The sequence below is a fragment of the Parasteatoda tepidariorum genome, chromosome 3 (assembly GCF_982258835.1).
Source record: "Parasteatoda tepidariorum strain Cologne lab strain chromosome 3, Ptep-v5.0, whole genome shotgun sequence".
NCBI lineage: Eukaryota > Metazoa > Arthropoda > Arachnida > Araneae > Theridiidae > Parasteatoda > Parasteatoda tepidariorum.
Window position 1 is genome coordinate 51487124 of NC_141757.1, and position 25280 is coordinate 51512403.

At 27.2% G+C, this 25280-nt stretch overlaps 2 protein-coding genes across 7 annotated transcripts; one reads left to right on the forward strand and one right to left on the reverse strand.

Annotated features, from left to right (window-relative positions):
- Nucleotides 1-9125, reverse strand: mRpS16 (mitochondrial ribosomal protein S16). Of its 2 annotated transcripts, XM_016051109.4 has the most exons (4): nt 8847-9125; nt 8637-8699; nt 4189-4465; nt 1-204 (listed from the first exon to the last, which is right to left on the reverse strand). In XM_016051109.4, exons 3-4 carry the CDS (start codon nt 4451-4453, stop codon nt 89-91), a joined length of 381 nt encoding a protein of 126 aa, XP_015906595.1. In that variant the 5' UTR covers nt 4454-4465; nt 8637-8699; nt 8847-9125; the 3' UTR covers nt 1-88. The 2 variants fall into 2 exon arrangements, with proteins under 2 accessions (XP_015906595.1, XP_015906596.1); XM_016051110.5 differs by lacking the exon at nt 8637-8699 and having other exon boundaries at nt 8847-8982.
- On the forward strand, nt 9084-25035 carry LOC107438750 (secretory carrier-associated membrane protein 1). Of its 5 annotated transcripts, XM_016051107.4 has the most exons (11): nt 9128-9465; nt 9571-9631; nt 11303-11392; nt 13763-13897; nt 16366-16432; nt 18041-18172; nt 18739-18895; nt 20090-20191; nt 21705-21843; nt 23274-23449; nt 24764-25035. In XM_016051107.4, the coding sequence occupies exons 2-10, from the start codon at nt 9593-9595 to the stop codon at nt 23436-23438; spliced, it is 1026 nt and encodes a 341-aa protein (XP_015906593.1). In that variant the 5' UTR covers nt 9128-9465; nt 9571-9592; the 3' UTR covers nt 23439-23449; nt 24764-25035. The 5 variants fall into 5 exon arrangements, with proteins under 5 accessions (XP_015906594.1, XP_015906593.1, XP_071035421.1 ...); XM_016051108.3 differs by lacking the exon at nt 9571-9631 and having other exon boundaries at nt 9084-9465; XM_071179320.2 differs by lacking the exon at nt 9571-9631 and having other exon boundaries at nt 9326-9465; nt 18044-18172.
- The last annotated feature ends 245 nt before the right edge of the window (nt 25036-25280 follow it).

Genomic DNA, 25280 nt, shown 5'->3' on the forward strand with positions numbered 1-25280 from the left:
AAAATTTTAAGATAAAGTTTAATTAAACTAAAAATATCTACATTTCTAAACAATGTGCTTAAGATAATTAACAATCAGTTCTGAAACATTAATTTGTTTTATCTGAATCTTGCTTTTCATCTTTTTCCAACTCCAACTGATGCCTACGATTTCGCCAAGCTAAAGTATAAGCATGAGGATGAATTGGAGTAACACCAACAGTACCTAAAGAGTATGAAAAACATTGAAATTAATTAATAAAATTGTGTATAACTTCTGTAATTTTTGTGAAAATTTATAAAAAGAATTCATTAATACAAAACTACAGATTCTAAAATTAACAATTTCTTAAAAGAATAATTTTTTTAAATCTAATAATCCGTGTAAGCAAAGGTTAAATACATGCACATTGTTCATAATCTTGTAATAAGAAATTTAATTAAAGCATTTAACATTCATTTTTTTTTTTATTGTTTTGCTCGTAAAACCTGCAGCATTGATGAACTAAAAATCACCTACACTTTGCTTTATAAAATAAATATAAAAACATTTGTTACATTTTAATCTCATTGAGGTTCATAGTTCCTAAAGTATATTTCAAATTACAGACTTGAGTACAAAATTTTTCATTTTCATGCACTAAGAAGACGTGATTTTACCCATACACGCTGATTTAAAAATAGGAATAATAATAAGGAAAAGATAATTTTGTGAGAACTCTGAGCAAATATTTGATATGGTAAGCAAAAATGATGATCTATGAGATATATAATTTTTGTAGTTAAGTTATTTATGAATTTTTTTGTAAAATGTTTATGAAATAAAATAAAGAGAAAGTACTAGAGCTCAAAATTTTTTTTACCATGTTGGGTATGTTAATCAACAACAGTGATATATTTTGAAACTGATTTGAATAATTGGCTAGGATTCTTTTAAATAATTGGGTTTGTTACAAAAAATGGTATCATTTTCCAAATGTAGGTAACAGTTCAAAATGTTTGGAATAATTTTTTTAGCTGGATAATAGTAATTTAGTGATATTGGAATCCCCATGACACATTTCATACCCTTTAACTTACATTTCTATTTTATTATAATCTTTTCATGAGTGGAAAACATTTCTACTTTAACGGAGGAACACTAACTGAGTTTAGGATATAATCTTTGCTTTTCACCATAGAAAATAGATTTTTCGACATACAGATCTACTTAGATATTTTGATTGGAAATTGAAATTTTTGTACAATCTACTTATAAAACAAATCAGTTAAAAGGTTAGTATATATAAAATACTTTTCTAACTGCTTAATAAATCTACAATATATAAATATAGAATAAATCTACAAGCATAGATAATTGCAAAAAATCCAGAACTATCAGACACATAAAGATCTCTGTATAATCCCGTTGCAATCACACTCAATGTCATGTGTTGAAATGAAGAGTAAATTTTTTGAATCAGCTTATGAGAGGCTTATTGAAGGTGACTAACATCTAAAGATTTTCAACTATTATATGGAAAAATATTTTTAAAGATTGTGCTCAAAAAAGAGAAGTCAAATTTTTCTCATTTTGCCTATTTTTATTATAAAATTCGAATACGTAATAAACATTTTCCTTCTCATAAAAATTAATATAAGATAATACTTTATACTTAGTGATACAATAATAAAAATTAAATTAATCAATGAAGGGGAAGTAGGAATAAACAAAAAGCAGTTGTTCCAACAGCAGGAGTTAGGCACCTTATGAGTTAAAGCAAGTAAAAAATTATTAATGGGTAAAAAATTGTACATAATCATCAACCGAACTAAAGTTATTTTTTTGGAGCATTTTCCTTCTCACTCCACATATTTCTAATTTTTGGTTGACTAATAAAGCTGCATTTTTTCCCCGAAATTTCAAAAAAGTAAAAGCATCATATTTTTTTGTTTTCTAAATCGGGGTGCATAGCCAGATCTCTCAACAAAAAATAAGCACTTTTTAAGCACTTAAAAAATATTTTAAAGCACTATATACATCAGCAAAATGCAAAATAATTTTCAAAGATTTTACATGATCATGATAAAATAACTACTAGCCACCATAAGATGAGAGATTTTTCAGTTCGATTTCAGAGGAAGGACAATGAAACCTGAAATTGAGAATCTCTTGCAATATGCAGTCGAGTTGCACATAATAGTACACAAATAATTCCCATTGAATCCAGCTCAGTATATGCACATGCAGACCCGCAAGCATTTTATCAAACATGTCAAATGATTGGCGCTTTCATATGCTACGGAACGACGGTATGCCAAAAGGCATTGAGTTTAAATGATTTGTGAAAACGTTGAATAGAACAATGTGCAAATCATGCTTTTGCATAATGCGTGGCGAAAATTGACATGGAAAAAATCTAATTTTCCGAAAGAAAAAAAATCTCATTTTTGAAAATGGAAAATCAAGCACTTTTTAAAAACAATCAACAAAAAAGCACCTTTAAGCAGTTTTTAAAAACACTACACACCCTGTAAATTGAATTCCTATGAGAAAAACTTCACAATACTCATCTTTAATTAAATATTTAGATTTAAAAATTAATTTTTTATAGCAAAAATAAAAAGACTACAAAAGACATCAAAACCATTTCATAATTATATCTCAATACCTTTAGTATTTATAATAAAAAAATAAGTACACCAATAGGATTAAATTGGGATTTTCGAATGTTGGGCTCTGGGATAAAGTTGCAGAAAATATTTCTTGCTACTGACTACTTTCAGATTTAGCATGAAAATCACTAGCTGAAAGTTCCATAAAAGCTGGGTCTAACATTCAGAGGGTTAAAACATTTTAAACTAATACACTAGGCCAATTTTTTTAAATTTATTATTATTAAAATAATAATAATGCAGTGGAACCTCTTTATCTCGAAAACCTCGATATCTCAAAATTTCTAAATTTCCCTACATTTACTGCCTAAAATCAATGTATTTTCCATGTTAATGTCGAAATTTTTTTTCAAACGTCCTTTCCTCGGAAGTAAAAATGAACAGGTTGGAGATGTTTCTTGGAATTTCAATTATTATCCCTGCTCTTCCTTAACTAGAAAGGAATACAATGATTCTGGCAGTAAGTGAGGGGTTAATGAGTAGTGACCACCAGGGGTTAGCTTTTCAACATAGGTAAGAAAGCTAAGAATATAAATTCATTTTCACCTCAAAACTGCAATCAACGCATAATAAGGAGTTTTAAAATGAACTATAGAAAACATTACTGTTTTGCCTGGCGAAATGTGTCTCTAAAAACTATCCAAAATGGTTTTAAAAAGCTGGTTTTAAGAATAACTGTAAAGATGATTAACAAGAGAAACTAAAAACAATTAAAGCACATTTAACAGAATTTTTTAATTAAATTTAAATTTTTTAAAAGTACCCGTATAACTCGAAACCTCTTTACCTCAAATTTTTCGCCTTCCTCGTGAGTTTCCAGATAAACAGGTTCGACAGTAATAATAATAATTCAGAATTTTTTTTTAAGTTTAATTATTTAATCAAACTTTCTTTAAGAGGAGAAAAAATTAGATATGTAAGCTGCTATTTTTATTGGAAAGAAGTTCCATACAATACATTTTTTTAAAGGATATTTTTTAAACCCTTTTTTAATCTTGATATTTTCACTCTTCTATTGTTATGCTTAGAATACTTTCAATAACAATTAAGAAACTTAAAATTAACATTTTTTATGAGGAACATTTACAAAACTTCAAGCATAATTCCAATATAAAATTACATTTATAAAACTGATTTGAACATTTATTTGATAAGATGAGTAAAAGATCTGTAATTGTAAAAAATATGATCAAAAGATTTCAAAAATATGCTTATAATGTTTAATTTATTGTAATAAAAATGTAAGAAAATCCAATTCCCATGATGCCAATTAGATAAATAGTATAATGAATTTAACTTAATCATAAAACAGATTTTTTATGGTTGGTATCAGATTTTTATCTGTACTCGTCAGTAAAAGCTAATGAATATTGAAATCAACAACATAAAACTAATGACATTGAATTTTTTACCTAAGAGCATGGCAACAGTTGATCGAACCCAGGCACCTTCCGCAACATAATATTTAAATCTTTCAGAATTTTTACATATCAACAACATTATCAACAATTTTACATTATCAACAACATAAAACTAATGACATTGAATTTTTTACCTAAGAGCATGGCAACAGTTGATCGAACCCAGGCACCTTCCGCAACATAATATTTAAATCTTTCAAGGTTTAAAGATATAAGCTTTTCACCACGTTCATTAGGCATGGGATCATACACTCCAATCTGTTCAACACCAGAGCTTATACAGCGCTCTTCAGGTCGAGCCACTACTATATGATAAAATGGTCGATTAGAACAACCTTTTCTTAAAAGTCGAATAGCAAATGGCTTAGGCGTAGTCAAGAATCGCTTGTACCTGACCATAATAATTCTAACCTAAAAAGAAAAACTAAATCAATTTTTGAGGCAAAAAGAAAAAAATAGAATAATTCACCAATTATTGAAACATGTTTAAATTAAAAGTTATAGAAATTTTATAACTCAAAAGCTAATTTTTAAATGTATTAGTTGAATAGTTTCCAGAAAATAAAAAGCCAACTTTAACTCATTATTAAAATTACTCAAAAGTGTCTTCTGAGAAATGTATCCACAAGCTCATTTCGAATTTAATTATTCCAAATTGTAACTTTTAAAACTATTAAATTTTTTTACATCTTTCAAAACATAATTAAACTGAACAACAAATAATTATTTAAAAATGCTTATGCAAATTACCTACCTTTGAACAAATGGATTTCAGGATTTTTTAAAATAAAATTTTAATTGAAAATTAGTTTCAAAGATACAGATAGAATATCAAAAATTAAAAATAAATTAAAACCAAGTTTAACTGCTCTATAACTAATAGGGCCACATTAAACTAAACTGTTAGAACCACATTTTTTGAATTGTGGCTATCTCTTCTTATATTTTAAGAATTTAATTGGGTAGATTAAAAAAAAGAAAAAAAAAAGGGAAGATTTCTGTATCAGTACCTGTGCCAAAAAAATTACCTAAATTTTGATTCTAATCAGGTAATATTTCGAGAAAAAAAAAAAAAAAACATTACAGAAGAGGATAAAATTGGAGTGATTATCTATCAGTCACCGCTAAGCAAAGTCGCAACATTTTGTGTGTCTGGCAGCATTTTTTGGGGGAAAGGGGGAGGCAGTGACATTCTCCAATCTCTGATGCCCATTGCTCTTGCTAATTGATTGTCTTTTTTTAATTTTTTTTTTGCTTTTACTTTAGCGAAGACCATGAATATAAAATGATAGAGTTCTTCTAAAAGCCCAGACAATTAAGTTTCTAATTCCAGCTAAAAAATTCTATTTTGGAGTACTGATGAACTTATTGAAGAAAAATTTTCTGAACTCAAATGTTTCCACAGAAAACATGAAATATTTTGGGCTTCATGATCATCAGTCCTTTACTTTGAGATGCTCCAGTCAAACTGTTCAAGGCATCATAATTTATGTCAAAAAATCACTAATTGCAATAACTAAGATTATCCATAAAATGTCTGAACTATACAAACTTGAAGCTTTTAAAATAACTGTCTTGAAGAATTCTCTGTGTTTTCCTATCATTTTCCTTTAGAACCTTTCACAAAGTAAATTCATTTCCCATTGTTTCCCCATTAGTTGGAATCTACTGCACAAGTTATTTGCTTCTCTCAAAAAGTGAAAGATAGTGATCACAGTGTTTTCACTACAGCGCCAGAACCTCACATATTTTTTTCTTTTCTCGCATTAAAAAATGATTACTGCGAGAAATTTGCGCATTCTATAAATCAATTTCAAAATTCGCCAATTTCGCGCATTTTAGAAAAAGCTTCGAATTACGCCATTTAGAATAAAATCCGGTTCACTTTTCTTCCTGGATCTTTCATTATTTTCAACATTTGCCCCATTTACCTAGCTTCCCTATTTACCAGTATTGTTCAGAAACTTTTCGAACAACAGAACACAACCGCGGAACCCCTTTCAGAACACATTTCTCTGCAACCACGTGTTTACTGTAGGTAAGGTTTCTTCATGTAAGACGTTCAAATTTTTTATGCACTTATGTAAGATGGACAAATACCTTGTAAAGGCAAAATCTTCTATGATGATGCACCAAAAATATTCAATGCTTTAAAAAATAGAAGACGTTAAAAATGTATTATAATTAAAGAAATGATTTTTTTTTCAAGAGTTTTTGTGTTTTTTAAGTTTTTAGAAATCTCACTTAACTTTTTGAAATCTCACCCTATTTTTGAGAAAGGGTGAGAAATTCTCACTCATTTTTTTTCTATGATGAAAACACTGGATCACCACAAACAAAGCATGCTGGCTGTGTCTATAGATTTTAAATTTGCTTCCGATTAAGCTTATAAAAACATTCTGCTTAGTAAACTATTAAATCTGGATGTCACTGGCTGCCACTTTAATCGGATTAAATTTTTTATCAGCCAAAGATTTATTGGAGTTAACAATAGAAATGTGAAATCCAGTTTTAGACAAGAAATGGCCTTGAACATGGATCTATTTTAAGTCTTTATTTGTTTAATATAATAATTAATGATGTTTTAGTGGAGCTTAGTGGCATAAAGGAGATCGTGGTTTTGCCTTTTGAAGATAACCTTGTTATGTGGTCAACAGGGCCAGATACCCAGAAACTTAAAATATTATTAAATAAGTCACTGATCAAACTTGCTTAATGGCAGACGATAATGAAATGATGGTTAATTCTGAGAAACCTATCTTTCAACTTTTTATTATGAACCCGAAAAGGAATTCCATCCATTTGAAGTTTAAGAACTGACCTCTGTTAAGTACAGAATATACCATTTACTTAGATTTTATCTTAGACTCCAAACTATGTTGAAATAATTCTGTCAAAAAGACAAAAGAGAATAAGCTTTAAATAGAATGAAGTTATTGAAGAGGCTTTCTGGTAATACCAGCATCTGAGGAAGCAATGCTTATAAATCTTATGTTCGATCTATCTCTGACAACGATTCAAAGCTCACAATAACCTCTTTTAAAAGTATTCTATCTAGACTTGACATTCCACAAAATTGTGTACTTCATTTAAATACTGGAGCGGCAAAATTGACTTCTACATAATTACTGGAGTTTCACATCAATATTAAACCGTTATCTGATTAATTATGATTGTCATGATAAATTAACTCTGGTTCTCAGACAGCATTCCCACGACTTGGAAAAAATAAATGCGTGCTAGCTAAGATTTTTCAAGACTGCTGAAAAATGCTTAGATTTCTCTTTCTTTTTAGAGTTACAAAATTATTCCTGGGGTATACTTTTGCACTCATGTATATTTAGTTTAAATTAAAAATTTATTGATGCTTAAAACATCTAAATTTATCTTAATTTCACCACCAATTTAAAATTTTTTCCAGACTGTGGTAACCCTGTCAGAGAAAAGTTGCTAAGAAATTATAGTAACTACTGGAAGTCTTAATTTGCTTTTTTTTTATTATGTAGATGAAATTAGTGAAAGCCTGGGTTTACCAATTATTGATAGACAGCCCTCTGACACTTTCATGACTAACCATCTTAAATTTCTGAGACAAAGCTAAAATCTTTTACAATTGCAACTATCTATGAAAGATATCCTCTCCCTAAGTGGCTTCATGTTTACTCTGATGCATATTGTCAGTTCTCTTAGTTTAAATATCCAGTAGGGATATTTTGTGAAAGCTTTGATGGGAAGATTTTTGCAGTGTTTTTTGCTGCTGAGGCTTAAGAAAATTAAATGCAAGAAAAAGTTGTGTTCTTTATTGATACCAAGGCTGCAATTAAGACGTTGGTAAATAGGAAACAATCTTCCTTTCTGAAATAGTTCAGAATTAATTAATTATCAGAAATCTTATTGAAAACAGAAAAAGGATTACAATCAAATCGATCCCCAGCCATGTCAGAGTTCCTTGCAACAAGGAAGCAGATACACTAGCAGGATAAGTAGCTAAATTTTCAACAAAATATAAGCATTTAAGTACTTCATAAACACTTAAATAATACAGTGACAACTAATAAATATATATAGTAATGCATAAAACTTATGGTGCTTTTGTAAAATTAAGCATTTTTTAAACGGTTGAACTCCTTCATAAAATCAGTTCTTTCTTAATCAGGGCCCGTGCTAAGCATTTGCCCTCTCGCCAATAGGCGATGAAATCACACATTTGGCGAATGAAATTGTGTTTTGGCAAATGATTTCTCCCACTAGAAAGAAATATATATATAAGAAATCGTTAATATTTGTATTTAGAGAAAACTTTCGAAAATTGGAGAATACTTTTGATATTTGACTAATTTACTGTCTAATAATTTGTTATCCTTAGCGTGGGCCTTGATAATGTATCAAAAATCCTTTATTATGAAAAGGTAGCAGGCACTACAATTGCCAATTCACATGGTCAGACTCTGTTCCAATAAAGAAAGAAATTAAAATAAATATTCTGTGAATATTTAAAAACAATGATGGCTATGGTATTTCTTATAAGCTACAAATTTGCTAGGTTAAGTACACAAAGAATTATATATAAGATTGGAGGCACCTTGGCAATTGAAGTTAGCGTGAACAGGTAAGGATAAGGATATCCCTTGTAACTTGCTCGGATCTAGAAAAAAAAAAAATGTGATAAATTTCAAATCAAGTTAGCATGCTTTTGAGACATGCCATAGTTTGGCTACATCTTTGGTCTGTGTTAGAATAAAAACATGTATTTCACAGAAAATTTAATTAAAAACATTGATATTTTACTCACAAGTAGTTATTTTTTTTTCTTCTAAATTTTCTGAAGAAAGTGAATGTATTTTTCTATTTATTTACATAAAGCTGCATGCAGTTAGGTGATTAATGGAAGCGAAAAATTTGAATGAACTTTGTAAACTCAAAAAGTTTCAAAATCACTATCCGGTTGCTTTAGAAAATTCACAATTTCAGCCAAGTTTTGAGAAAACGGAACGATCCGTTGATTAAGACGAGAAACTTAGCGAACAACAATTTTAAGAGAAATAATTGGAGCTAAGTCTTTTCTTTTTGTCTAAATGAAGATTTGACAAAAAAAAATCATTTTCCCAGATTTGGAAAACTCTTTATCTTAATTAAATTTATAGTCGATACATTTTATTTATTTTAATTTTATTAAATAATAAGTAATCGTAAAAATAAGCTATTGTTCGTCATAGAATACACCCAAAAATTGATTCAAAATCATTGAACTGCTTTTCATCAAATAAGTTACTCGTAGCGCTTTGTGCCTATTATAAAATTGCCAGCTATCAAAAATTTTGACCAAAACAAGAAGTCGCATATGTGTGTTTGACATTTTATCGTTTCGTATTCTATGAGTATCGATTTTGACAGGCAGATGGCTTAAATAGGTGATAATATTTTCTCTTTTGTGATAACAGTTCTTCTCTTTCCCTTTTATCTTTCCGCTTTTGTAACTGACTATGTACGACATTATGTTCCTAATTTCTGTATAGGAAATTTCATGATTTGCAAACAATGATGACTTCTACAAATGATGATTATAATCCTTTTGAGGTAAAATTTAAAATATCTGTAGATAGTTGAATTAGTTTAGACATTTGAAATTTCTATAGTTTTTTTAAAATTTTTTACCAATAATTACAGTTCAAAAGAGAAGGATGTCATGGTTTTCTTCAATGAATGTAATGATTTCCTATTTGTCGCGAAATTTTTAGAAATATGAGTAATGAGCAAAAATGTCGTTATTTTTTTTATTTGTGTATTTTTTATTTCCGTATCGTGATCTGACGTGCCAACTACAATCCCCAAGGTGCCAAATAGATTTTAAACTTGCAAATTTAAAACAACAACAACAACATGTAGGTGTTTGCCCGGGGTTTGCTACGAGTTATAACTTTCGAGATGGTCCCTTTCGGTGATGTTTTTTTTTTAGTTTCTCGTGGGCCACTGCCCGGAAGTTTCCGAGACTTGGCGATTATTCTGCCACAGATCAGGATATGGAAATCTTCCCTATTTCTTTTAACAGGCATGATTTTTAACATTTTTAAGCATTGAAATATTCACGTTTGCTATGATCTGGTTGTTGTTACATTTTCCTAGTTATGCAGAATTGGAATTTATTCAACGCATGATTAATGAACTGTCCACCTTAAAATGCAAAAAAAATGAGTTAGTATCTATATTGGTTATAGGTTCTTAATTATTTAACATATCAGGAACTGAATGTTTGGTTATAGTATATGAACTTTCTAAACTGCATTTGTACGTAATCATTTGTGAATATCACAGTAAATGTGTGGCTTAATCTTTAAAATTATGGATGAACAATGTTTTGTTAGTTTTTAGTATCTATGTTGTTTTTCATAACACTCGTTTTCCTAACAAGTGTTCTAATTAAAGAAATTTTTTTTCAATGCTTATAGGAAACAAATTTTATTGCTAATAAATATCTATGAACTCTTTCTGTTTTATTTTACTTTGTCTCATTTAATAATTAAAATAATATTCATTTAAAATATCCTACTATAATAATATTTTAACTTTCTCATAAAGGATTAATTTGAATCTAATTATTTTATGGTTAAGCTTCAAAGTTGGTAGGAATCACCTGAGTTTTATTTTAATTTGTGTCTTTAAAATAGTCGTTTTAGTCATGGTTATATATTTATTATAAGACAATTTATCAGGTCATGATGTATATAATTATTTGTTTTTATTTTAAGTTTCTCATGTAACATTAGGAAAATTATTATAAAGAGTAATTATTTAAAATTAATATCTCTCTTTAGAATAAAATCAAAAAAGAATGTATGAAATTACTTTATCATTTTTGAAATATTTTTCTTCAATTTTATTTGTACCCAGTTTTAATAATCATTAAAAAATTAACAAGAGTCTTAAAATCTTTGGTTTGTCTAAAATCAGTTTATAACTTTATAAATTTTTTTCTGGCTTTTTTAAAAGACCTTTCTTAATCTGAAAATAAAATTATACTTTAGTTCCAAACATTTCATATTCTCAGAAATTTAATATCATTTATTTATATAGATCATTGGCAATATGCCAATGCTGTTACTGGCTTTCAGCTGTGCTAATACTTACTCATAATTTTTTTTTATTTGTGATATGCTTCAGTTGTCATTTTGTTTCTGTAGATATAATTTTTCGCAGACTGATATGTAGCATTAACAAAATGAATGTGATTTTATAATTATTTTTTTGTAGGATCCAAGTGTAAAAAACTTAACTACTCAAGTTGGCAATAATCAAGACTCAATTGGAGCTTACAATCCATTTGAAAAACCAGTGAGACAGGTGACATTTTCTATTTGTTATGCACTTTTATTAGTGTTATGTATTTACTTTTATTGGTAGTTTATTAGTGTTATGTTTTTTTATTTTTGTATTATGTATTTTTTAAATTTTTTTTTTTTTTTTCATTTGAAACAATTCAATTTTTTTTTCATTTCTTATTCACAAAATATGAATTTATTTATGAATTATGTTAAATATATTATAATTTTTTAAGTTCTTAGCTATGTTTTTAATCTAGTATTGTACTATATTACTTAAAGAAAGATTTTTTTTTTAATCAAGCTAATTATGGTGAGATAGGAAGGAAAAGGTGAACAATATTTATTCTAATAATCTGAAATATTTTAATGTAAAATTTTATTTCACTAATTTTATGTTAATTTTTCATTCTTGTTTCAAATTTCAGTCAAAAATATTTTACTACCCTAGTTGTTAAATAATTATCCAATTATGCGTAAAACTTTTTGTACTCTATAATTTTAAACCACCATCATTATAGACCTTTTTTTCATGTTAAAATATTGATTATTTATAAAAATTCCTGTGATAATTAGTTGCTTAACTTGTTTGGAAAATCTTATTCTATAAATGCAAACATTAAACAAGTCAAAATTATTTCAGACTTTTTTTTTATATGGTTTTTTAAATTTTCTCTCAATATATAATGCTGATTTGTCCTTATTGCGCATGCTTTAGTGTTTAATAAATTTAACAGTCACTAATCAAATAATGTTAATCATTGATTGAGTATTATGTATCTTGGAACTAGTGAAAAGTAGATTCTTTTAGTTTGTTAGTTGTTTTTGTGTTAGACAAATATTTTATTTTTTATATAAATCATATCTTGAATGCTCATTCATAACAGTGCTTTAAAATGAAAATGTTAAAGGAAATATTCCATGTGAGAAATTTTTTTTAACAACGTCTCCACGATTATCTCAACATCTTTAATTCAAAAGCCTTTTGCGCAGTATTCATAAATTATTGCAGGAATTCCGAAATGAACTTAGTAGCAGAATTTACTGAGTTAATCTGTAACACAATCTTCATAGTTTGTTTGCAATCCACATTATCACTGTAATAATTGGGCTTAATCTAACTGTAATAATTGACTTAATATAGCGTGTGTAAATTTGCATATATAAGGTTAATCAAAATTATGCACCCAAAAGTTTATGTTAAAGATTTATATTACTTTAATTAAAATGTCATGCATTACTTATTTTCTGGCAGAAGAAGTACACCTCAATAGAAACAGCAAAATAAAATAGAAAATCATATTACGCACAACAGAAGTGCACAGTACTGCACATGCCAGCATCTTTTTATTTGTGACTTTAGAATATGCATACGTAATATATATGCATCTGTATAGTAAAAATAATAATTTTTATGTGTATCAATAAGCAAAGGTTTAATTTCATAATTATTTAAAAAGAAAAAATATTAAAATCTGTTAACAGGTTCCACAGCATATACTGTACGGCGATACAGGCATTAAGCATGCCTAATAAAAAAATTAAGAAAATCTCTTTAAATGGTAAGAAAAAATATATACAACAAAATATTTTTTAAACATATAAATTATCATAATCTTAAAATGATTTAAAAAAAAAAAAAAGAAAGGAGAACTTAAAATGCATTTCTAAAGAGCATACATTAAAAGAAGAATTTTCTTTTTCAGTTACAAAAAGAAATAAAATTGATCTAAAACAAAGCTTTTCAGATATTTGGCACCGTGCCAAAATTAAAAACTATTATGTTTTACTTCAGAAGGGCATATAATGAACATCAGTAAATAAAAAAAATTATGCTCAGCTGTGCTAGTAGGAGGAGGAGGTTGAGAGAGAAAGGTTGCAGAACCTGAAATTTTAGGAAATGTTTTTTTTTTTCCAAATCAATTATTTTAATAATCAGATTTAACTAATAATAAGTAATTAATAGCTAAATTATAATAAAAAAATTATTTTCCTATTAGGAAAAAAGTATGTATTTAATCGAAGAATTAGTGCTGCCACTGAACATATAAGTCTGCAAAAGAAGTAAAAAATTTTAAATTAACAAATTTATTTAAAAGATTTAAAAAAATCATCACAATATTTAATTGATGAAAAGATATATGTACAATTTCATGATTTAAAAAATTTCAAGTCCTTCAAAGTTACTTTCATCATTGTCAGAGACAAATAAATTCATAATTTTATAATTTGCCATTTCAACATTGGTTGTAAAATCATCATCAGAGTCACTGTTGTAGCAATCTAAATATGTTTATTAAAATTTAAATCTATTTATTTTGTTTATTAAAATTAAATACATTATTTATATCTTTAGTAACTTGATAATTCATACCATTTATGCTTTTATTAGAATCCCGGATCCGGTGATCATACTTCACCTGTTAATACTACTGCTATTACAATGCAGAAAGATGCTCCTCCCCCAGCATATGAAACTTCTGCTGCACAGAAAGCAGTGCCCTCAGATTTAGAAAGACGCCAAGAGGTAATTATTTTATCAAGTTTTGTTATTTTTGTATCTTTTCACACCAGTCATAACTTGTTTAGTATGTTTCTTAAATTTTTTCTTTTGCATATTGTTGTGTTTATAACTTATTTTGACTTTTTTTAAATTTGCTTGGTTACATCATTAATTTTAATTTATTTTCTAAATCCGTATGGAAATGGCCAAAAAAGTGATAATTGACTGCTGAAAAAAAATTGTTTTCTTTACAAGACATTTACAATCCAGGCACAGCAAACCAAGTGCTTTAAAAGTGCTGTCTAAAATTCAATATTGCATGTACAAATAACATTGTATTCTAATTATCGAAATTTGAAAAACCATGTAAAAATAGCCACAAAGAAAGAAGAAAGATAAATAAGTACCTGTAATTTGAATGAAAAAAAGCATGTGGATCAATTATGGAATAGTTATGAATAAAGCATGTCAGAAATTGTTTACTTAGAGACAAAATTTTAGTGTTCTAATATCATATTTAAGATATTGGAATTCAAAAAACCATATGGAAATAGTGAAAAAAGAAACGATAAACAGAAATCCAAGCTATTGGAATGACATGGAATTAAGATGGTGTAATAACTTCTCGCGAATGTGCCAAATTGTGAGCACTCAAATTTGAAATTCATGTACCATAATAACTTGGTTCTTAAATATCAGAATTTGTAAAACCACATGGATATTGTGGAAAAGATGATAAATAACTGCCAAATAAATTATCAGATAAGATAAAGCTGTCTGTTTTCTGTGGTATAGTTGTGAATTGAATGCGCAAAATATTTTAAAATCTATGTGTGATAATAACATGATGCATCATACTAAAACATAATGTGGAAATGACAAAAAAATGTGTACACATCATTTTTCGTATATAATATACATATGCATCAGGGCATGCAACCATGATCAAAGAACATGTGGAGCAGATTTTTTTTCTATCCAGTGTTCAAATTAAGCAGAATTTCGTAAACTTGGCCTAGAATAAACTCTGTAAGGCATGTTCTTAAAGACTGCTCTTAATATGTATTTTTAAAATCCTTAATAAAAATGAAAACAAGTGTGCACATGGGGCTTCAAAAATTTATATTTATGCGAGGAGCAATCAAAAACGCTATCAAAATCAGGCGAATTAATAGAAAAAGGAGAGAGTAACAAGCGACAAAACTGGTTTATTTTGAGGTTGAAACTTGAAGGTGTTTCTAAAAATTGTCAACTCCTTTCTGTTTCCACACACAATCAAATCAGTCTTATAGTTTATACATTCACAGTCTTGTATTCTTAACTTGTTAGATTTTGATTGCATTTTTTTCCCCAATTTAACAATAATTTTAAACCTCTGTGTGTATACCTTTTGTTTTCAGATATGATAAGGATCCAAAAAAGAAAAGAAAAAAAACACGTTAAGAGCAGTCTTTGCAGAGTACACTGTATACTATCTCTATTTTCTTTTTACTCTCTTGGTGCTATTTTTATTATCAGGATATGTTATTTCAGCTACTGTACTATTCGTCTGCTATTTTGAGGATATTTATACCACTATTTTTGAGCTTAGAAGCTACTAAAGCAACTATTTTTGAATGTTAACTTTAGTGGATGCACTGTAAATTGTATTAGTCCTGGTTAATTGGTATGGCTTTTTTTTCCTCTTTAAGTTCTGAAAAGAACATTAAAATTAAAACCAGACAATTTAAACACTAATCATTATTGAACATAGTGTAAGAATTACCAAGTAAAGAATTAAACAAAGGGATAGTACTCAATGAGTACTTCAGATTTTAGTATATTATAAATCATAAGATAACACATTCTTGATTGTTGTTAAAACAACTCACTCTATCACAAAAAATTAGATCATCCAAAGCATTAGCAACACATTTATTAGGATCTTGTTGCTTAACATACAAGATTTCTAAAGATCTAATAAGGTTATGACACATATAATTCACAAATTCTATCATATTCATAGTAATAATGCATTATGATAGTAGTAATATTTAGATTATATTTTTATATAACCATTATTTATGTAGTAAGTTATATTTTGAAATTTTTTTTGTAATTGCATTAAGATATTGGAGGGCTCATTACCTAATGACCTAATTGGCCTGGTATTTATTAAATTAAAATTTTTGTTTATTATAATTCTTTATATTAATATAAGATTTTAGTACAATTTTTAATCCAGTTAAAAATTATTTTTAATCTCATAACTTAATTATCTAAAATACTAGATTTTAGCTTTGATTGCTATAGAGTCTAAGTTTTCTTCCGGTTTCCCGCATACATAATATTTCGTCCGAGTTTTAAAAAACTTTTTCTAAAATCCGGCACAATTTATTTGGAATTGGGGATTAGCACTGCAAGGGAGGAATGCGTTGATGTTACTTCTCCCTTAAAAATGTTAGCTTTTCAGATTATAGTCATATATTCTTTTTTTTTAAAATTATTTTTAGGAATTAGAAAGAAAAGCTGAAGAACTTCAAGCAAGAGAAGCAAGACTTGCCGCATCTCCAACTGCTGGTAACTATTAAATTTCTTTAAAAAACAATACTAAATACAACAAAATCAAATTCTTTAGAACACAGTTTAGTAGAAACAATGTAATTTTGTATTAAAAATGTTTTAGAGTTTTGTTTTTTTTCTCATCAAGTTAAGAATTGTTTGATTATGTTGATTTCTCTCTCTCTCTCTTTTCCCCCCTCAATTTAAAAATCCCTTAATTTTTTAAAATTAAAAATGTTTTATTACTAATTTAACTTTTATTTAAAGGCAATGCTTTTTCATATTTATTTTAGATATTTTCCAATTTATTCTCAGAATTTCTAAAAATTTATTTTTTTAGAAAATGCAAAATTCTTTAAAAATTGCATGTTAACCATTTGAATGTATCATTTAGATTTTTCAGCATTCTACCTGATTGTTTTTGAAAAATCTACTGGTCCTCTATTATATTGTGAGGGAAAAAGAATATGAAGGGGAAAATTCTATTCAAAAATATACCTGGATGCTTGGTCAAAATTATTCGATTAATACTATACGAAAAGACATTAAATTTATCTGAAAATAGTCATCAGTTAAATATGATTATCCTTTTAAAAAATAAACTAGTTTTTAACAAAAGGGAAATGTTTGACAGATTTGGTTTGTCAATGCAAATTTGTGCAATGATCTTAATATTTAAATAGTTCATTTTACAGTTTCCTTATTTAATTTTGAACATGAAAATCTTGATTGAACTCACTTTACAGAACAATTTTTCTTTTTCTATAATTGAAGATTTTTATCTTTTCCAACATAATTATTGCAGCCTGAAAAATTTTCCAAATTTCATTAGAAGTTAACTCTTTCTTTTTTCTTTTTTTTTTGTCAAAAAATGTTTACAAAAAAAAAAATGAAAATTTTTTTTTTCATGTTATTTAAATTTGTTATAAAAATATCATGTTATAAAAATTTATTATGTTATTCTCATTAAATATGTAATTTGATTTTTCGATAACTTATTACAACTTTTGAGCCCCCAATCAACTTATTTATATATACTGCTTGCAAATTTATATTTAAATTCACTAACTAAATCTTTATCTACTTCAACTAACTGGACCATCAACCATACTACCAACTTAATTATCACACCCTGATTTTGTTACTTATTCATTAACTGAATCACCAAATTGCTAACTTTCATCGCTAACTGAGTCATTATTAAGTTACTGTTTCATTCAACTACTTAATAACTGGGTCACTCACTCAAATCAAACACTGTCAACTTTTAAAACTGGTCAACAAAGTATTTAATTTACCTCATGTTCTCTACTCTTATTGTTTAGAAAACAGTCTTAACTATTAATGAATAATTTAGTTTAATAATGAACTGCAGTTAATTAGTTAACATCTTTTCCTAAAATCTTCTGTTGTTGTTAGAAGGAGACATTATCTTCCTCATACTTTTTGTAATAATAAAATTGACTGGCATTTAATAGAATATTAAGAAACTAATTGAAAATATGTATGTTTTAATTGCAGGATGTTGAGTACTTTAAAATAAGTTTTAGCTATTATAATCTTAAACTTCTAATGGATACAATGTTTCAATTATTTGACTTTTAAATTCTTAATTGATCTTTTTAGCAGGAAGTGGAAAAAACTGGCCACCATTACCTGCCAAATGCTGTGTTGGACCATGCTTTTACCAAGACATTTCAGTTGAAATTCCTGATGCTTATCAAAGAACAGTCAGAATAGTGTATTATTTGTGGATATGTAAATATACTTTTAGTTAATTTTATAAAACTGTGCTGCTTATTAATTTTCATATTTGTTAATTTATAATCAGTGCCTTATTTTAAATAATTTCTCCACCTTCAAATGAATATATGAGCAAATTTTTTAAATTTAGTCTATAGATCAAATGATTAGCTTTAAAGTTATATAAATTTAAGATTTTTAGCTAGGATGAAATGCATGCTTGCTATTATATTTTTAAATAAATCAGAGGAGAATTGATTAAAGGATGTTTTTGAGCTATTTCTTGACAAATCTGCCCTAAAAGAAGTTCCACTTTTTTGTATTCCACAAGAATTTTTTGTGAACTTTTTAAGGATAGTTAGAAACATGTAGAATATTAAAATATGTTTAAAAACTTATTCATTATGTTGTCATGAGTGCTATTCTCCTTCAACATTATTTTAGTTCATCACAGTGGTGCATGCCTTAAAACTAAAAGTTATTTTATGCATTTTTCTTGATTCTTAATTTAAAATCAACTTTTCTATTCAGTTTTATCTTATGCTTTTCTTATTATTGAAGTTATGTTGCTTGATTTTCAGTTTATACTTTGCTCCTGTTTCTAAATATGTTGGGATCACTTGCTTTATTCATTGCACATAATGAAGGCACAACATTTGGAATTTCCATTTTGGTCTTCTTATTGTTCAGTCCTTTGTCATTTGTATGCTGGTTTCGCCCACTGTATAAAGCTTTCAGGTAATTATTTTTTCTTTAAATTTAAACTATCTGATTTTTAACAAGGCTGTATTGAACAAAGAATGAAATTTTCAGTTTGTTTAGTTTTTAGCTAATAAATGAAATAGATTATTATGTATGAGTAATTTTAAAGCTTGGTTAAGAAAAACAAGCTTTAATGCATATATTTTTTAGTAAACATTTAAAAGGTTTCCTTTTTATAAATATTAAGAACAAGGAAGGAGATTTATGTGTCACTTGCGAATTGAGCTAATTTTATTTATTCATAGAGTTTGAGACTAGAAATTAAAATGTTTTTTTTTCTCTCTTTGCTTCTGAAAATTAAATTTTTTAAAGGTTTGTTATTCTGTCACTAAGTCTCAAATTTAGTCTAAAATTTGATAGAATTATGTTTAGCAGAATTATTTTTAGGTATTTAAGAACTTGAAAACTTTGGGAAAAATATCTCTTTCAGTAAAATAATAGGTGTCTTTAGTTTTTTCTCTCCTATTTTATATGCTAATGTTTCGACTCCGGTAAAACTGTGCTGAATTTTCCCAGTCATGCTCTATTTGTTATGACAAATAAAATCTTTTCACCTCTTTCATTGTTAGAAAAAATTGACAGTTTGCTTTTTTCATTGGTAAAATTATAATAGACATTTTTCTATCGAAAATCAGACAGACCCATAGAATTTTACATATGTGACACATTTGTGATATGTGATATCATTTACCATGAAAACTGCTTATCACCTTGTCAAAAAATGGACTTTATAATCTGTTGAATCTTAATTATTTATCAAAAATATTTTGAATATTTTGATGTCTTGTTTACTTAATTTATAGCTTCTTATGTGTATTTTGAGTTATACAATGAATTTCTGATTTTCATTTCAATAGTTTTCACATTCTTAAGTTGTCTCTTCATTTATGATCTTAATTAATATCTGATGATTCTTTTATGAATAATTGCCTTTATGGATAAATCATTATATTCTTCTTCAGTGCATAGTGAACAAAATGTATTTGTACAATTACTTTTTTTTTGTTTGTTTGCAATATATTTCAGAATGTTGTTTTAATGATTGTAATTAACTTTTTTTTCATTTTTTTAAAAAATTATAATGAATAAATAAAAAAAAGCTTTTCATGTAATAAACTTTTTTTTATAAAAATTACTTTAATATAACTATTTTCTTTCCCACAATTTCAGATCAGACAGTTCATTTAACTTCATGGTTTTCTTTTTTGTCTTTTTCTTCCAATTTGTTGTTGCTGTTTTTTATGCCGTTGGTATTCCTAATATGGGCTCTTGGTAAGATATATATTTTATTTAATTTTCAATGTATAATTAAACTTCTTTACAACACTTTAGCTTCAGTTTTTTGATATCACTTAGCGTTTTATTGTTGAATAAATTACAATATTTAAAAATAGAATTTTAAATACTCTTAAGTTGTATATGATTTCTAACCATTAAAGGTTAAAACAATGCCTAATTAAACTTTTGAAAAGCAAATAATATTCAAAGTTTTGGGCAAATAAAATGTTTGGTGAAATTTTGTCCTCTGAGAATTCATCAAAAGTGAGTGTTATCCACATGGCCACAAAGATCTATTTTAGAGGCAATTTTTAATCTGCAGCAGCAGTCAAAGTTAAATCATTTCTAAAATATATATCGTTTGGATATTTTTAGTCAGTAATGTGTGGTATTTATATAGTTATTGAAGTTTTAAATTAGTATTAAATGAGCTTTTTAAAAAAACTCGCCCTTTTTCGAAATATTATTTGGATTAGATAACGCTATTTTATTCAAACATAAGCATATAAAAGATTTGAAAAAAGATATAATATAGAATTTTTCCTTTTGCAATATATTAAATATTGTATACATTGCTGTTTTTAAAAAGTATTTTTTTTAAATTATTATTTTTGTATTTATGCAACTTTTAAAATTGCTGGTATAATTTTAAAAATTAGATCATTTTAAATGTTATTGTAATAAACCTGTTTTTCAATATTTCTTATTGTGTTCTATAATACGTAATCTAATGTTTAGTAATCTGAGAATATATATTTGTATGTACATCAAGCACTTTTAAAATTCTTTTACAAATTGGGCATTTCTAATAGATTATTTGGATTCGATTAGGGTATGTTATTAGAACCTAAGAAGACATTAAAAAATAATTGCAGAATAATAAAATAGAATTTGTTTTGATATATGCAAATTAAACTGTTGATTTTCAATCAAATATTGTGTACATTTCTGTTTTTGAAAAGGTGCTTATTTATTAAAGCAAATTTTAAAATTGCTGGTGTAATTTTAAAATTTTGTTTCAAATGTTTTTATACGTATTTAATCTCATTCTTTTGTTTTTCAATTTGCTTTGTTGCAAATTTGCTTTTGTTTTCAATGTATCTTATTGTGTTCTATAATACATAATCTACTATTTAGTATTCTTAAAAAAAAATTTTTTTTTTACCCCAAAAAATCAAAAATCAAATCTTTTTGATTTTTTGGGGTAAAGCAAAACTTTTCTCTATTTTTTACTGCCAAATGAAGAAGTTCTATTCAGTAGAGCACTAGAATCTTTCAGTAGAGCAATATTAATCTTTATTTGGCTTATATAATATCTTTTTTAAACTCTTTATTTGACTTTTTTGTTAAATTTGGCTTAATCTTTTAATAACTTATTCAATTTTCATTGGCAACTAGAACTTCTTATTTTATATTTATAATTCTGCACTTAAAAAATACCTGATTTGATATGAAAAAAAAAAAAAGATTTTGCGAAATACTTAAAATTATCATTTTTATTTTTCAGTGGCCTTTTGAATGGTATAACCACTTTAAACCAAACTGGAGAGCACACAGTCAGTATTTACACTGTTGGTATTATAGCTATCTTGATTGGATTTGGATGGGCTATTCATGCTATGATTTCTTTTTACATGCTTGTAAAGGTACAGTCACAATTACTTATTTATTGTTTTAAGAGAATATTTTAATGTTTCAGCGTATAGTCTTTAGAGCTGCGATGGCTCAGGGGATAGAGCATTCGCCTTCTAATGAGGTGAACCGGGTTCGAAATCCCAGCGACGACTGGTCGATACGAATTCCGCATCCAGCTTGCACTGACCACAGTGTTGATGTGAAATAACCTCAGTGGTAAGCAGGTCATGGGTTAGAGTCCCCTTGCCGTTAGGTTTCCTCTCCATGCAATGCAAATGCGGGTTAGATCAATTAAAAAGTCCTCCACGAAGGCAAATTTCTCCTAATACTTGATCAGGAGTTCCCTTGTTTTCTGGATTGGGTTCAAGGCGCTGGGCCCATGTCCGAGAGTTCGTGGGTTCAAACCCCGCCGGCCTAAGGCTCCCCGTGTAGTTAGTGACTGATGCACCTTAAAATTCTGTCGAGTCGCAGAGTCCTCCATGTTCCCATAACAAATAAATACCTCTGGGGGTACTGGATTGGAGATCGATTGTTCTCTGATTCAGGCCAAAATTACGATCTGTGGATGAATGAATGGGTCCGCCTTATAAACAGGTGTTATGATGTGGCAGAAGTCGAATTCTTGGCCATAGATGGCGCCACTGAAAAACAAAAATCACTCAATCTGCCTTAAATTTGCTCGGTTTTACCAAGCAGTCTTGCCAGTGTGGCATTAGAACCAACCACCAACCAGGCTACGGAGTTGCACATCAGTAGTTGTAAACCCAAAAATTGGGTCTACTGTTCATCGACGGTTATAAAATATAAAATGTATACTTCTTAATATTAGTTAGATTTTTATATCCTGAATTTAATTTTGTTGTTTATTTATGTTAATTGTTAAATTCATTATTTTTTATGAATTATTAAAATGCTGAATAAAATGCATTGTAATTAAGTTATTTTGTAACTAATTAAGTTTGCAAAAATTATAATAATTTTTCCAAGTAGTGTCCTTTTTAATGATAAAAAAAATATTCTTAACAAAACTGCTATGAATACAGTGTTACATGACCATTGCTCTATGATATCACTACAGTAAATATATCATTCTTCTAAATGGTCAGTTTTATTATTTCAAAAATGCTTTTTTTTCCTGCCACACCCTCTACTAGCATTTAATATTTTAAATATCAATGAACTTTTTTAACTATAAAAAAGGATAAAAAATCTAAAACTTCTGAAGGTTGTTTATTTTACCTATATGAATAAACCGGGTATACTTCCTTATCATTTTTGTTTCATTGTTATAATTTACTGTTACACACGAAAAGTTTTTTTTAACAATGTAAGTTCTATGTTAGAAAAGAATAATAAACATTTAAATAAATTGTTTTAAAATCATGGAAAATTAAATGAAAAAAGACATTTACTTGTATTACAAAATTTGTATTTTAAATAGATTCATCGAATGTATAGAGGAACTACTGCAAGCTTTGCCAAGGCCCAAGAGGAGTTAGCAAGTGGAGTAATGCGTAATCAACACGTTCAAAATGCTGCTGCAGCTGCTGTTACTCAGACTGTCCGACAAGGTTTTAATTCTGGAGCTTCTGGACTGAGATACTAATATTAACAATGGTTATTTTTTTTTCATTTTTTATTAATTTTTCTTTTTTAATTTCACTACATACAATAAACTAATTATTATTGAAAAGTTTTATTTGACTATAAATTCTCAACCTATTTAACTTTTAAAATTACTGATGAAAGTGTAGTTATTATCTTAAGTATATTATTTTACATAACTACAACCAAGAGTATCTCAGATAGTAAAAAAGTTAAAATTAAATAATTGGCTTCCTAAATTTCAAAATATTAAATTGTTAAAAAATTTAATAAATATGAAAACATGCCACTGTTCTAGTAAATACGGTTAAGATATAACTAGTGTTCATAGTTACGTTATGGATTTTTATTCATAGTTCAATGTATAAACCCTTGAATGCTGGTGGGACACCATTGTTCCTTTTGTATATATTTTTTCTTGTTGCTCTAATTACAAGTAAAAATATATTTAGGTGTTTTTTAATCATAAAAAATAATCAATAGGTACTAAAAAACACTAGTATTATCGAAATTATATTTGTGCTAAAATATAAAATCCAAAAAAAAAGTAGTCCAAAAATTTTTTTTTTCATTCATATTCAAAAATTTATCAATAGTTGATTTTGTTAATTAAAGAAATTTTAATGATGAGTTACTGTTTCACTTTGATCTAAATAAGTGCAAATTTGAAAATTGTTGGATGTCAGCCATGTTTGGAAGATTTTACCTTTAATGCAGAAAGGGACAATGGTATAACATACTATATTTTATAACCATATATTAGTTAAATGCTAAATATATTACTTTTACTGATTTTGGCATAATTGACAAAAAACAATAAAAAAAAGCATGAAAAATATTTTTTATGAAAATTCTGCATCAAGAGGTAAATCTGGGTTCTAAACATAGTCGGTTCTTACTAATATTCCACTCCATGTCTGGCCGTCAGCACTTATACTCAGAAATTTTATATAAAAAATGTCTCATTTAAATAGCTAATTTTTTAAAATGATGCAAATTTTAACAAAAACTCAATAATATGAAAAGATTTCGATGTTTTTGTAATGTATAATATTTAAGTAACGCATATCCTTATGTATTAATTTTTCATTGACAATACAATATGTAAATCTTTGTACTAAGCTTAGTAAGCAAAAACTACCGTCAAACTATCAAGATTATATGCCAGAAAGAACATAAATAATTTGCAATAAAGGCTTTTTAAGTTTTAATTATAAAACTATGTTGCTAAATTAAACATAAATTAAGAAGACATGAAAAGACTAAAAAATTCTTGTAATTATGTCAGTTAAATATTAATTGAATTTTTTTCTTTCTGTATTTTAGGTCTTTATCATCAGAAAAAGAGATTTTCTCTCTCTTGTTAGGATCTTATTGAATCTCATATTTCTCATCTTTACTTTGGGAAGAAAAAAACAAATCCGAGTGAATCATGAATCAGTTACATTCCTGTATAATTTTGGTTTTTTTTTCATATTCCCAATCATATCTTTGTTTCTTGTTGCTTACAGATGATTATTGTAATTATTAACAAATGCTAGATGTATTTTTTATTTTCTATTTATTTAGTAATAAATGTTAACAATGTTACCAAAAAACCTTGTCTTTTTCTTTTGCATTTGAGATTATATTGAAGGCTAATTTAACAAATATTCTTATCTTTTTCTAAAAAGAATAACATTACATAAATCATCACAATGTTATTATCCTTTATAAATATATCTAAGTTGTAATCTGAAGCATTTTTTGCAGCACTTTTAAAATTGTAATATAGTAACTAAAACAGAAGCAGTCTTAATTATAATTTTTTTTTAAAATTTGGATATTAAGTTTTGTCCCATAT